We start from the raw sequence: 14700 nt of genomic DNA, 5'->3' as shown, positions 1-14700 counted from the left end.
ACTGATTGTTTGATTGTCAACTGGCCACTGGTCAGTTATGTCTGGTCAACTAATTGTTGATTGACAACTGGCGACTGGTCAGTTATGTCTAGTCAACTGATAGTTTGATTGTCAACTGGCCACTGGTCAGTTATGTCTGGTCAACTAATTGTTGATTGACAACTAGTGATTGGTCAGTTATGTCTTGTTAACTGATAGTTTGATTGTCAACTGGCCACTGGTCAGTTATGTCTGGTAAACTAATTGTTGATTGACAACCAGTGATTGGTCAGTTATGTCTGGTTAACTGATAGTTCGATTGTCAACTGGCCACTGGTCAGTTATGTACGTTTTTTTGTGCAGTAGCCAAAGATGCTCTTATTTTATGGAAAACACACATATATATTCAATATATGAGTTTTTCTTCAGGTGATTCGGCACCCAGACCATGTAGCAACAAGCAATCGTGTGTTACTGTGGGCTCACCATGAGAAGGTGGTCGTTATTGACCAGAAAACCGCCTTCCTTGGAGGATTTGACCTGTGCTACGGTCGCTGGGATGATGACCAACACAGGTGGGTTTCAATGTTTCTTTGAAACATTTTTGTTTTTTTTAAATTGTCAACTTTCGATCATGACCCTTGTATCAGTTTTATTGGGATAGTGCCTTAAGTCTTACATGGCAATATTTTGGAAATAATCAAGACAATTTTCTTCTTCGTGTTAAACTACTTGCTAGATAAATCTCTGCCTGAACTATTATGATTACCGGTAATTTATGCTGGTCAATGGAGAAGAACAGATGAGTGTTGCAGTGCTTTTTTTTTAAAAAAGGAAATGTGTTTTATTTTTAAATAATTTTAAAACATGAAAGGTAGTCATAAATTACCTTAGACAAATAAAAAATGTTAATATACATGTGTTCTGAAAATGATATTGTCTCTTTCCAGGATGACAGATCTTGGGTCTGTTAGCTTTACTCCATTGTCAAAACCAACCCCAGCAGATATTGGATTTCCACAGAATGGATCTGCCCCCAGACACAGGACGATCAGGCATCTCCCCCGCCAACCATCCACTATAGCCGAGTCTCCAGAATCAAACATGGCCGACAGTGGTATATATGATGAAGCAGGGAACCAGATTAAGGAAAGTATTGGTGATAGTTTCCAGTCAAATAACAATTCCCAAGAGGAAAAAGCTGTTGGAAATACAAAGAGATTAAGTAATGGTCAAGCAGGAAAGTGTGCAAGTGCAGAAGATTTAAGTGTGACAAAAAATGTTCCATATTCTAGCAATCGTTACTCTTCTTGCTCTGAACGGGAGTACGGCTCTGCTGATGTGTTGACAGATAATGACAGTCTGGAGACTGTGGACAAGATTGGGTATCACAACATTGTGGCTGAGGTCACTGTGCACAGTCATGGGGCTCAGGATACAGGAGAGGTAGCCGACCATAGTCATGTTGATCAGGACATAAGAGAGGGAGCCGGCCACAGTCAAGACACAGGGAATACACCTCACTCACCAGTGTGTAATGTGATTAATTCGGATGGTGATGATGAAATATCTGATAACAATAGTCTTCCATTTATAGATGATGGTGCTGTCAATGTAGAACGTGGTGTGATAAAGCTTGAAAAAGAACACAGTGATGATAGGAAGTCAGTTGATGTAGATGAAATACAGATCAGTGAAGATATGCCTGATAGCTTCAGGGAACATTCTACTGACTTGGAGAAGATTGAAGAACAAATCATTTCTTGTGATAATGTAAATAATGATAAAATCTCAAGTGATACAAATGGTATTCAAAAGAGGAAAGCAGAAGTCTGTAACCAGGAAGAAGTAAAAGCTGTTCATGTTGATGAAGTCAGTGCTGAAATGCCATCAGATCTTCAAGCCTCTTTTACCGATCAGAATAAGAACCAGACGAAGGCTTCGGTTCGCTTCCGTGAAGGCGGTACAGGGGAGATAGAGGAGGAGCATATAGCTCCTGTCACGGCTGGGAAACTTCATGCAACCCCCAGTAGAAAGGATGCTGCCTCCCGCAGGGAAACCTGGGCCTCCCGGAAACTCAGAAAAACATTTAAATTGAAGGATAAGAATGAGGATGAGGACCAGCCTGATGGGAAAGGTGGGTTTCTATTATATTTAAATTCAACATCAGCAAGTATTGTCCTGCTATGCACTAAAACTGCCCAACCATCCTTCTTTTACAGCGGAACAAAGCTGATATAAGTCATTCAGTTTTTGGTGTATGACATGATTAATAGCATATTTTGAATAAGTTTATAGCAAGCATGTAAATTTATTTTACATTTTTCTACCATGCATCCTTGTTCACAGACAAGAGTGAGAAGTCTGACTCAGATGATGAGAGTTCAGGACACAAGTTCCGTAACAAGTGGCGTATGGTTCTCAACATCAAGAAGCTGGAGCACGGAGGCAAGCGCCCGGAGGACGAGGAGTCCATCCCGCCTGGTGTACAGTCCCCACATCAGTCTCTGTCAGCCAGGATTGTGAGCAAAATACCATTTCGTGCATCAAGGCAGGACAGTGATGATGACTTCCAGCATTTCCTGTATCCATGGAAACGACTGTTTCGCCGTGATGATTCAGCAGTGATGGTTAAGTCAGTGATGAAAACCTCAGTGGCTGATGACTACGAGGGCCTTGAAGGCTCGTCAAAGTTGTGGATTGGGAAAGACTACATAAACTTCATCCACAAAGATCCTGTTGATGTCCATAATCCTTTTGAAGGTTTGTATTGTTTGTTAATTTTTCTTCAATTAGTCTGTGAAATATTTCATTCCTTGCTTCTTTCATTTAATTAATGTGCTGGAAATATCTGTGTATCTCTGGCTTGTAATCCATCACCTTGTTTCCTGATTTTTTCCATAAGAGTTTTAAATAACATGAAAACTCTGGTTCATTTTCTACATATATAGAAGATGAATGTGTGTATTTTAGATTTCATTGAGCGTGACAAGACGCCTCGCATGCCATGGCACGATGTTGGGGGCGTGGTGTACGGCAAGGCTGCCCGAGATGTTGCGAGACATTTTATCCTCCGTTGGAACTTCTGCAAGGTGAATATGTAATAAGATGTAACATTTCATTAATAGGAAAGCTCGTTATAATAGATTTATTCTTGCTTTTGCCTAAAAAGGCAATGTAATAGTACATGAAGAATATAATTTCACCTTTGTGCAAGAACTCAATATTTGCTTCTATTTCTATATGCAGTTATTCAGTTATTGCACTTAGGGGACACAATATACATAAATAATATTGCTTAAAGTTAACTAGGTCGAATATGATTTTGCTATGCGTGTAATGTAGCTTAATAATGATATGATAATGACATGACTTGAAACATTTGTAAAAGCAGTAAATACAAAAGCAAGAGTAAGTTGGAAAAACCAGTAAATAAAAGAGATACAAAAAGAGAAATATCAAGATTTTAACCATGATTAAAGCAATGGTTTCATGTATGGTTTCAGACTGAGAAGTTCAAGTCGAATAAAGAGTTCCCAATCTTGATGCCCAAGACATATGCCAAGTGTGAGGTGTCCCCGGCCATCAAGGATATCACCTACAGCTGTACCACCCAAATTCTTCGTAGCGTTTGTGGCTGGTCGGCGGGCATTAACCGAACTGAGCAGTCCATACACCAAGCATACCTGGACTGCATCAAGCGGGCAAAACACTACATTTACATCGAGGTTAGACAAAAAACAATACATTTAGATCAAGGTGCAGTGGTTAATATTTTTTTCAATTTTGTAATTATTGATGAAAGTAGGAACAAGTGTGAGGTCATGGCCATGTAAACTGGTTAAAGCCCACAGTAGACCTGTGTTCCACTGGACTTATGTGTCTCTGACTGTTCTGAGAAGGTTATCTTCTGGGGGTTTTTTTATGAGTGTATGATCTGTCTGTGGTGTTTGTATTTGTGTATGTAGTGTTTATATCATGTAGTGTTTATATCCTTGTGTATCTAGTACATTGTCGTTTGAGCCCTTGCTTTGTTCCTCTAAACTGGGTTTATTTTCGAATTTTCGACTACTGGACTAGTTCCTGTAGTTTTCATTGTATTATTGTCATTTCAAAGTCTTTTTTTATTATACCCCTGAGTATGTATTTTTAGAACATCCTTTTCGAGCTTTTAATACTAAATCATTACAACAACTGCTCTTATTATTATTCTTCAGGTTCAGTAATCCTGTTATACGTGTATTTCAGAACCAGTTTTTTATCAGCCAGATAGGGGACCACTCGATGGTCCGGAACGAGATCAGTGAGGCACTCCTAGAAAGAATAGTTCGCGCCCACAAGTATGCTCTCTTGGTCTTCACTATGTTTTTGTTATGAATCTGTGGTGAAAAATAAGGCTCTCGGTGTTGTTATCATGTTGAAACAGAATTTTAATTAAATTAAAATAAGGAAAATGTATGAGTGTGTTCATCGGACTGTACATTTTTCTAATTTGGCAAATTACTAAATGAAATTGAGGACTTTCTGAGAAGAAGAAAAAGTATTATTTAGGCACTGGCTAATAAAAATGCAAAAATGACTAAAGTTTGCAAAAATGTAGTATAGCCTTTAATGATGTTTGGTGTTTTCTGAAATGCCAGCACCTTTAAAATCTGCAGTGTAACTGTAGCTGTTTGTTTATCCTCCCAGGCTGCAGGAGATGTTCCGTGTGTATGTGGTGCTCCCTCTGCTGCCGGCGTTCGAGGGTGAGATCGGAGCAACGGGTGGCTACTCTATCCAGGCTGTCCTACACTGGAACTACATGTCAATCTCCAAGGGTGATAACTCACTCTGGCAGCAGCTCGCAAAACGAGGTGAAATCACTTTTACCTCACATTATAGAACGAATAATTATACGGTCCGTTGCAATTTACCTTGTCCGGAGCATAACTTAAAAACTACTGGATGGAATTGGATTAAACTTCAAACAATGATAAAGCATAATGAGAGGAAGTGCAGTGTACAATAACCATAACTCTATTCTTGCTTATTACTGAGTTATTGCCCTTTATTTGTTTTTTTTGCTGTCAAATTTTTTTCCAGACATTTACTTGCAAACTACTAGATGGAATTTATTAAAACTTCATACAATGGTAAAGCACAATGAGAGGAAGTGCAATACACCAGAACCATAACTCTATTTCAGCTTTTTACAGAGTTACTGCCCTTTGTTACTTTTTTCTTGTCCGGAGCATAACTTGAAAATTATTGGATGGAATTTAATAAAACTCCATACAGTGATAGATCATAATAAGAGGGAGTGCAGTGTACAGGAACCGCAATTCTATTTCAGCCAATTACAGATTTAGTGCCCTTTGTTACTTTTTCTTGTCCGGAGCATAATTTGAAAACTAATGGATGGAATTTAATAAAACTTCATACAGTGCTAGATCATACTGAGAGGGAGTGCAGTGTACAGGTACCGCAATTCTATTTCAACTAATTACAGAGTTACTGCCCTTTGTTACTTTTTTCTTGTCCAGAGCATAACTTGACAACTATTGGATGGAAATTAATAAAACTTCATACAATGATTGATCATAATGAGAAGGAGTGCAGTGTACAGGAACCGCAATTCTATTTCAGCTAATTACAGAGTTACTGCCCTTTGTTACTTTTTTCTTGTCCAGAGCATTACTTAAAAACTATTGGATGGAATTTAATGAAACTTCATACAGTGATAGATCATAATGAGAGGGAGTGCAGTGTACAGGAACAGCAATTCTCTTTCAGCTAATTGCAGAGTTACTGCCCTCTGTTACTTTTTTCTTGTCTGGAGCATAACTTGAAAACTAATGGATGGAATTTAATAAAACTTCATACAGTGCTAGATCATACTGAGAGGCAGTGCAGTGTACAGGAACCGCAATTCTATTTCAACTAATTACAGAGTTACTGCCCTTTGTTACTTTTTTCTTGTCCGGAGCATAACTTGACAACTATTGGATGGAATTTAATAAAACTTCATACAATGCTTGATCATAATGAGAAGGAGTGCAGTGTACAGGAACCGCAATTATATTTCAGCTAATTACAGAGTTACTGCCCTTTGTTACTTTTTCTAGTCTGGAGCATTACTTGAAAACTATTGGATGGAATTTAATGAAACTTCATACAGTGATAGATCATAATGAGAGGGAGTGCAGTGTACAGGATCCGCAATTCTATTTCAGCTAATTACAGAGTTACTGCCCTTTTTTACTTTTTCTTGTCCGGAGCATAACTTGAAAACTATTGGATGGAATTTAATAAAACTTCATACAGTGATAGATCATAATGAGAGGGAGTGCAGTGTACAGGAACAGCAATTATATTTTAGCTAATTGCAGAGTTACTGCCCTCTGTTACTTTTTCCTTGTCTGGAGCATAACTTGAAAAGTATTGGATGGAATTTAATAAAACTTCATACAGTGATAGATCATAATAAGAGGGAGTGCAGTGTACAGTAACCGCAATTCTATTTCAGCTAATTACAGAGTTACTGCCCTTTGTTACTTTTTCTTGTCTGGAGCATAACTTGAAAACTATTGGATGGAATTTAATAAATCTTCATACAGTGATAGATCATAATGAGTGGGAGTGCAGTGTACAGGAACCGCAATTCTATTTCAGCCAATTACAGAGTTATTGCCCTTTGTTACCTTTTTCTTATCCGGAGCATAACTTAAAAACTGACGGATGGAATGTAATAAAACTTTATACAATGGTACAGCACAATGAGAAGGAGTTCAGTGTACATGAATCGCTACACTATTTTAGCAAATTACAGAGTTATTGCCCATGTCTGTGTTGTTGTTTTTTTGTCAAACTTTTGTCCGGACAGTAACTTGAAAACTACTAGATGGAAAAGCATAAAACTTCATACAATGATAAATCATAATGAGAGGTGGCGTTCGGGGGTATTAATCACCTTCAGTGGTAGCTCTAGTTTTTTTTGTAACAAATAAACTAACACATTTTAAAAATCCGATAAATTTGTTTGTTTGTTTGTGTGTGTGCATGTGCATGTACAGGTGTGTGCGTGTGGAGGAACTATTTACCATCCTCAAGTTGAAACTTGTAATTATAATAGGGGAAACCAATCTTGGAGCCTCTGATCCAGGGATTGTTTCATCAATGTTCAAGGGAGAGATTTTGAATAGCTCATTACTAATGTTCACAGTCACCTCTAGCCTCTAGGTTCAGAATAGTTCTGAGGAGATTTTGATAGAACAGTCTCCAGGGTCTTATTTACTTAACCTTCACCACCATTTTTGAATTGAAAATATGTAGCAAACTGTAAATCAAATACCTGTTATATTATAATATTACATACTAAATATATACATATACATATAAATGTTGCATTATGTTTACAGTTGATGATCCCAAAAAGTACATTCTCTTTTGTGGTCTACGAAGTCATGATGAGCTTAAAGGCAAATTGGTATGTTCCTTAAATATCAAATACTTCTTATTAGCCACAACATTTATGGAAAAAGACCATTTTCTTAAGTTCCTAAAAACTTACTTGATTGTGTATACTTGTTCATTACCAGTAAAATCAAATACAAAAGGTTCTTACATTACACAAGATGATCTGATTATATTGTGTGTTAACATGCAAGGGATCTTATCAAAGATGAAGTTACTTAGATGTACTTGCAGTTTCATGTACTTGAAATATATGATATAACAACATGTTATCTGACCTTGTTCGCAGGTTACAGAGCTGGTATATGTGCATAGTAAATTGATGATCGTGGACGACGACACCGTCATCATCGGATCGGCCAACATTAATGACCGCAGCATGATTGGGTCACGTGACAGTGAGATCGCTGTCGTGGTGGAAGACACGGACAAATTTCCTGTCAAATTGAATGGCAAGGACCACATGGCAGGAAAGTTTGCCACATCACTACGGAGGACGCTCTTCCGCGAGCATCTGGGGATCAAGGAGGATGACTTTCATATAGATCTCAGCGACCCTGTATGTGATAAGTTTTACAAGAACGTCTGGTTGACCCAGGCCTCTATCAACACAACCATTTACCACAAGGTAGGTGACCATGTCTGTCTGTAGAGATGTAAAAATAGTAATAATTAAATGCTTTCCGTTGGTTTAAAGAGATTTAGAGAACAGTGAAATAACATTTGATATCTTTAACTATTTTTAAATTTAAGCCCGCTCTGAATTCCAAATCAAATGTCAGCACGCACAGGGCTGGGACACAAATTCAGCAATGTCATTTCCGAAATGACGTTACATTCCCATACAGTTTAGTGACTTTCTTAAAACAACAATTAAATGTCATTTAATATCCTTTTTAGGCATATAGAAAAAAAATAATGTCGGTTTCAGTGAAAGATCACAATATAAATTATGTTACCTCATAAACACCAAGAGAAAATATTTTACGTATGGTATCGCCACTCGTTGAATATGACTTTTGGTGCCCACTTTATGTTATGATCTTACACTAAAACAAACAATAACTGGTATCGTCCATATATCCTGTTATGATAGTTGACTTGTCAAGAGATATTGGTAATGTTGGAGTTAAGTTTTCCTCTTTGAATATCATTTTAAAGAGAAGAAATATTCTGTCACCTTCCTAAAACTGCCCATTTCTACTGTAGGTGTTCAAGTGTATCCCGGACGACCGGATCAAGTCTTTCAGTCAGATTAAAGAAATGGCAGCAACCCCGTCCCTCGCAGAGACCGACAAGGAGGCTGCCCGGCAGGAGCTAAAGAAGGTGAAAGGTCGTATTGTGTTCTTGCCCCTGTACTTCCTGGAGAATGAGGTATCCTTAATGGCCAGCGGGGCACAGCGAGAGGCAGTTATGCCTACCAAACTGTGGACATAGACGCATGAAGGAGGCCATCATGCCAGTTACATTTTGGGAGACTGTCATGTCCACCAAACTGTGGTCATAGTAAAATAGAGGAGGCCATCATGCTAGTTACATTGGGGAGGCTGTCATGCCCACCAAACTGTGGACATCTTTATACCCATGAACCTGAGCATGTCCAACCAGCTGTGGATATAGTCATGTAAGCATAGCCAAACTGAGGATGTCAATTGTTCTGATATCCGTGTCGTAGAGAGAGGCCTGTTTATTTTGTCAAACACTATTATTTTACATAGAGGGATTTAACTCCATGTACAGGTCAAAGTTGTGGACAGACCAAGCTCTGAGTCTGGGAGTGCATCCTTCATATTCCACAGAGATGGTCAGTCCATCAGTAGTCACAAACACATTCTGGTTCCACTCTTCAGCTCAATACCCAGAGGGCACAAAGGGACCAGGGAACCGACTTGACAATGGAAGTAGTTCTGGGCTGCAAACCACTGTGTTCTTTAGTGTGTGTGTGTAATTATCACTTGTAAAGTGTCTCTTTATAATATGTGCTTTATTTAAGTTAAAAGATAAAGGTAGTTGTAGTCGGGCTATTTCGCTTTCAGCCTGATCTTTATTACCATTTCTGAATGTTTTTGATGGAGTGCTCACTGTTTAATCTCAACTATTCCAAAATACATCAAGAAGATGTTCATTACTATTTGCTCAATATCTGTACCTGCTTCTATAGTACTGGAAGCAGAGTCAAATACATTAGTATTATATGTATTCTTCTGTATTTCACAAGATAGTGATACTACACATATTACTGTGAAAATCATTTATCAGTTTCTAAGGTGATTTTAGTGTACTAATGTGCATGTGATTCCAATTGAATGATGTATATTTGATAAGTTGTTGATGCTTGAACAATGGTGAAATACAACAACTATAAAGTATCAATATTAAATATTAGACATGAATATAACATGTTATAATGACCTGTTTCCAAGTTTTTCATCAAGTATTTTATTACTTGGCATTTTTTTCTTTGAGTGAGAAAATTGATCATCATAATCTCTTAGATAAAATTGTCACAATGTTATTAGAATTGTCTGTTTAAGTGTAGATTATAACTAGGAAGTTGTCAATTTTCAAAAAAAGAAAGGGTAAAGTTCTGTGTGTAATACAAGTAGATAAACTGTTATACGTTAGTAATGAAACTCAATTACAAGTGCCAAATTACTGACTGTCCTGTATTCCAGTATGTGTATGCGTTCAGAATGTCTGTGTATAGAGTTTCTCTATTTGTTAATTGTTGTGGAAACAATCTTATTTTTATATACATATTTTTACAATTACATGTAAATGAAAACATTCCTTAAGAAATCATATCTGTCTGTGGTTCCTCATGTCACCTAAATTCCTATGATTACTGCTCCAATGTAATGTTGGTTTTGTTTAATCCTTTCCTACGACTTTATGTTTCATCATGATAGTGGACAATGTTAATATTTGTTTTCAAATGTTGATTGTATCATAGTCCATGCATAATATTGTAGTTCATATTTATCAACCATTAACATTACCAGAATCATTTTTTTCATTTTATTTTATTGTTTAAAAGCTCTGCTACAGTTTATGTGTTAGTGGCATACTGATAGACTCTGCATGTATGTTTCAGTGGCATACTGATAGACTCTATGTTTCAGTGGCATACTGATAGACTCTATGTTTCAGTGGCATACTGATAGACTCTATGCTTAAGTGGCATACTGATAGACTCTATGTTTCAGTGGCATACTGATAGACTCTATGTTTAAGTGGCATACTGATAGACTCTATGTTTAAGTGGCATACTGATAGACTCTATGTTTCAGTGGCATACTGATAGACTCTATGTTTCAGTGGCATACTGATAGACTCTATGTTTCAGTGGCATACTGATAGACTTTAATCAAGCGATGTTTCAGTGGCATACTGATAGACTCTATGTTTCAGTGGCATACTGATAGACTCTATGCTTAAGTGGCATACTGATAGACTCTATGCTTAAGTGGCATACTGATAGACTCTATGTTTAAGTGGCATACTGATAGACTCTATGTTTAAGTGGCATACTGATAGACTCTATGTTTAAGTGGCATACTGATAGACTCTATGTTTAAGTGGCATACTGATAGACTCTATGTTTAAGTGGCATACTGATAGACTCTATGTTTCAGTGGCATACTGATAGACTCTATGTTTCAGTGGCATACTGATAGACTCTATGTTTAAATGGCATACTGATAGACTCTATGTTTCAGTGGCATACTGATAGACTCTATGTTTCAGTGGCATACTGATAGACTCTATGTTTAAGTGGCATACTGATAGACTCTATGTTTCAGTGGCATACTGATAGACTCTATGTTTCAGTGGCATACTGATAGACTCTATGTTTAAATGGCATACTGATAGACTCTTATGTTTAAATGACATTCTGATAGACTCAGTGTTTCAGTGGCATACTAATAGACTCTTTGTTTAAGTGATAATCTGATAGACTCTTTGTTTCAGTGGCATATGATTGATTCCAGATATGTTTGACAAGCTACAAATACTTAAAGGATAGTTTTATTTGGTTCTGGTACCATTTACTTAAATATTTGTATGTTAAGTTTATGATGGATTGAAATATGATATGTAAATGATACTGTTATAGTTATTGATTCAAATGTTTTATGCTTTATTTATGATACCACTTGCTCATATTCTCCACATATCTTTCACACAGTGAATGTTCATAGTTATTTTTGTAAATAAATTGTACATGTTCATAGATTATTTTGAAATATTTTGTTAGTGTTTCAATGTACATGTTATATTCCTTGACCAATCACCTGTGTAAATGTATGTATCTGGTCACTGTGATGGTTCAGCCAGTCGTCTTCTTATGTGTCAGTCATAAGTGCAGTGGTAGTTTTAAAAAAAGTTTAAGAATAAAATCGCAACTAAATTTCTTGATGAAATAGCCAACAAATGTACATTATTTATTTATTAGTCACATGCAGCTCTTCTGTTTCAGCTGAAAAATGTTGAGTTGTTGTAAAGCCTTGGTGTTGTGGATTCCTTGCCAGGCCTAACTATGCATATGTGTAGAGCAGGTCCTATCACTTTTGCTAAAATACTTATTAAGTTATGTCCCCTGATGAACTAAGAAAACTGGACGAGCATTAACACGGGCTAACCAGTGCTCATATGTATTACCGTCTCACTGTCAGGGACAGATGGGTGCTGCCAGGGAGAGCATTTACACCCGGGGCTACTGTTATAATTGTTGATGAATTACTTAAATTATGCATATACTTATTATTTACAATTACACATTTACTGTTATTGGATTTAACCAATATGTATTATAAAATCATATGACATTCTACGTTATTTTATTAAAATAAACTATTCCAGAATGAGCAGGGATTGGTTTTGTCTTTTACATAAAACAAATTTAAACTATATTGAAAAAAAATGTAGGTTAAAAGATTCTAGTCTTGACTCGTGCATTTTGCCTTTGAATGTATCACCTACCTTTGGTCGAAAAGTGGTGTTTTGATATGGGTTAATTGTGTGCAATTAGTAATCAAAAGACTGAAAAAGCCAAGATAACGAAGTATTATTCAACATCTTGAGATCAGCTGGGGTGAGGAATGGGCTCATTTTAACATCCAGTGCAACAGAATGCTTATCAAAACTATGACTACCATGTACTGTTCCAAACTGTCTCTTGGCAGTCGCACGTGGTTGTGGCTAGTGTGTGTGCTCACACTGAGAAGGTGTAAGTGCCACCTGCCCAGTACCCCCGGTCTGTCAACTCCTAACTAGTAGAATCGGTATACAAGTGAACGCGAGCCTAGGGTCCGTCGATGATAAACGCCCCGAAATATTAAAGAAAGAACTTGAGAAATTTTACGGATAACTGTGTTGATAATTATAACGTTTACTAGCAAAATATCAACTTATTTTACTGTTGCTTAATTGAAGCTTTAATAACCTTGCCATTTAATTATTTTATATATTAATATCAACTGTTTTAAGAACAACTAATGTAAGCACGTCGAAAGGTATTAGAATATACTTCTTCAACCATTCAATCAATGAATGTGCAATAACCTTTGTACGCCATATTTTTAGTACCTGATATTGATGTAAGCTTTATCTGACAGTGATATTTTAGTCTCAGACTTGATACAGCCAAATTTGTCTGTCGGGATTACACTCACGGAGTCCGTAATTTCTGCGAGCTCGTCCATAAAGCTGAACTGGTGTGCCGCAGGTAGCAGTGGAAGCGCGCCATTTACGGCTGCCAGCTTCCCCGGATGTCTGTCTTTTAATAGAGGGTAAGTGTTTGTTTTAGTGTAAGATCGTTATATATTTCACCAAATGACCACCAAAAGCTATGTTTAACGAGTGGCGTAGCTAAGAGTGAAATATTTACCTTGGTGTTCACAATGGGTGAATGCTATATTTTGCGATGTTACACTGAAACAAACAACTACTGTGAAATCATTAATGTTCGTGGGGCATTAATGTTCGTGGTTTCTAAAAGGGATTTATCAGATGACAGTTAATTGAAGTATTTTAGAAAAGCGTAACGTAACGTCATTTCGGAAACAGGGTAGTTGACGCTGTGTCCCAGCCCAGAGCCTGGGTCTGTAATTTCAAGTCTCAAGTCCAAGTCTAGACTCAGACTCAGAAAAGTACTTTCATTAAATTACAAAGAATTCTGTTCATTCCATTACGTTTGCGAAAAATAAATGTCAGTTTCAATACCAATAAAATACAGCAAATTGCATCATCGATACTCAGCTAGAAAGAACGATACAATAAAATGAAGATTTGTAGTATATTTAAAATTGCATATTTTACGATAATTTACAAATCTTTGTTCAAAAACAATTATATAAAAGCTTCTATATAACGTCATAAAATATGCTTTTCTGAGCTTGAGATTGAAAAAGTTAGGGAATACGACCGCAGGAAGTTTGATGTGGGCTTTAAAGCTGCACTCTCACAGATTTACCGTTTTTATAACTTTTTATCTTTTGTCTTGGAAAGAGCAAAATTTTGCGTACATTTCTGCAAACCAATGATAAAAGATTACTAACAAAAGATCAGATCGCAGATTTTCATATTTCCGTCCGAAAGTTATTTTTATGGCTTAAACCGTTACTAACGGTTTAAGAAAAACGCATTTTTTTAACTGAAATATAAAAATCTGCGATCTAAGCTTTGGTCAGCAGTCTTATATAATTGGTATCCATGCATTTTCGCATAAATTGGCTCGTTGCAAGACAAAAAAATAAATAGATAAAGTTGCCAAAACGTTCAATCTGTGAAAGTGAAGCTATAATTTCAAGAACTTATATTGAGTCTCAAACTCAGCATGATCCAAGACATTAGTAAATGAATACATACCCAGTTCTTACCGCCGAGGAGGGTCTCCATCTCAGAGATGGGAAAGGCGGCTCCCGGTGACTGGAAGCAGCCGACTGTCGCCAGGAATGGCGCTCCCACGTGAGACATCCACATTTACAGTTCCATAGTTATCTTCTACACTGGTTATTGACGTGTCAAGGAATGGGAAATCGAAACGGTACCCCGAAGCAAACATAACTACGTATTCATTTTCTGCCATTGAGCCTGCTACCGTCATGAAACGCCCGTTACCCTTATTCCCGTCAAACGATAACTGGCCTGTTCTTTGGTGACGTTTTAAACATAATCAGCCGTGTAGTTTGAGGAAATTTATGCTCTATCTAAATTTACAAATGTTTGGCAATAGTCAACTATTTGAATACCCACTTTCTTTATAAA

The 14700-nt window shown here is 37.0% G+C and overlaps 1 protein-coding gene across 4 annotated transcripts in view; it reads left to right on the top strand.

Annotated features, from left to right (window-relative positions):
• The window catches only part of LOC128238293 (phospholipase D1-like), a 51242-nt gene extending 38942 nt beyond the window's left edge, over positions 1–12300 (top strand). For all 4 annotated transcript variants that reach the window (XM_052954070.1, XM_052954071.1, XM_052954068.1 and 1 more), the window contains 10 exons: positions 409–554; positions 930–2116; positions 2329–2742; positions 2953–3071; positions 3486–3707; positions 4228–4319; positions 4669–4832; positions 7377–7444; positions 7721–8059; positions 8641–12300. In XM_052954070.1, coding sequence (XP_052810030.1) covers positions 409–554; positions 930–2116; positions 2329–2742; positions 2953–3071; positions 3486–3707; positions 4228–4319; positions 4669–4832; positions 7377–7444; positions 7721–8059; positions 8641–8868 — 2979 coding nt within the window. In that variant the 3' untranslated portion in view covers positions 8869–12300. The remainder of the gene's footprint in view (positions 1–408; positions 555–929; positions 2117–2328; positions 2743–2952; positions 3072–3485; positions 3708–4227; positions 4320–4668; positions 4833–7376; positions 7445–7720; positions 8060–8640) is intronic.
• Positions 12301–14700: the final 2400 nt, after the last annotated feature.

The sequence above is a fragment of the Mya arenaria genome, chromosome 6 (genome assembly GCF_026914265.1).
Source record: "Mya arenaria isolate MELC-2E11 chromosome 6, ASM2691426v1".
In the NCBI taxonomy this organism is placed as follows: domain Eukaryota; kingdom Metazoa; phylum Mollusca; class Bivalvia; order Myida; family Myidae; genus Mya; species Mya arenaria.
The sequence above is the reverse complement of the archived record's forward strand: the minus strand, read 5'-3'. Positions and strand labels throughout refer to the sequence as shown.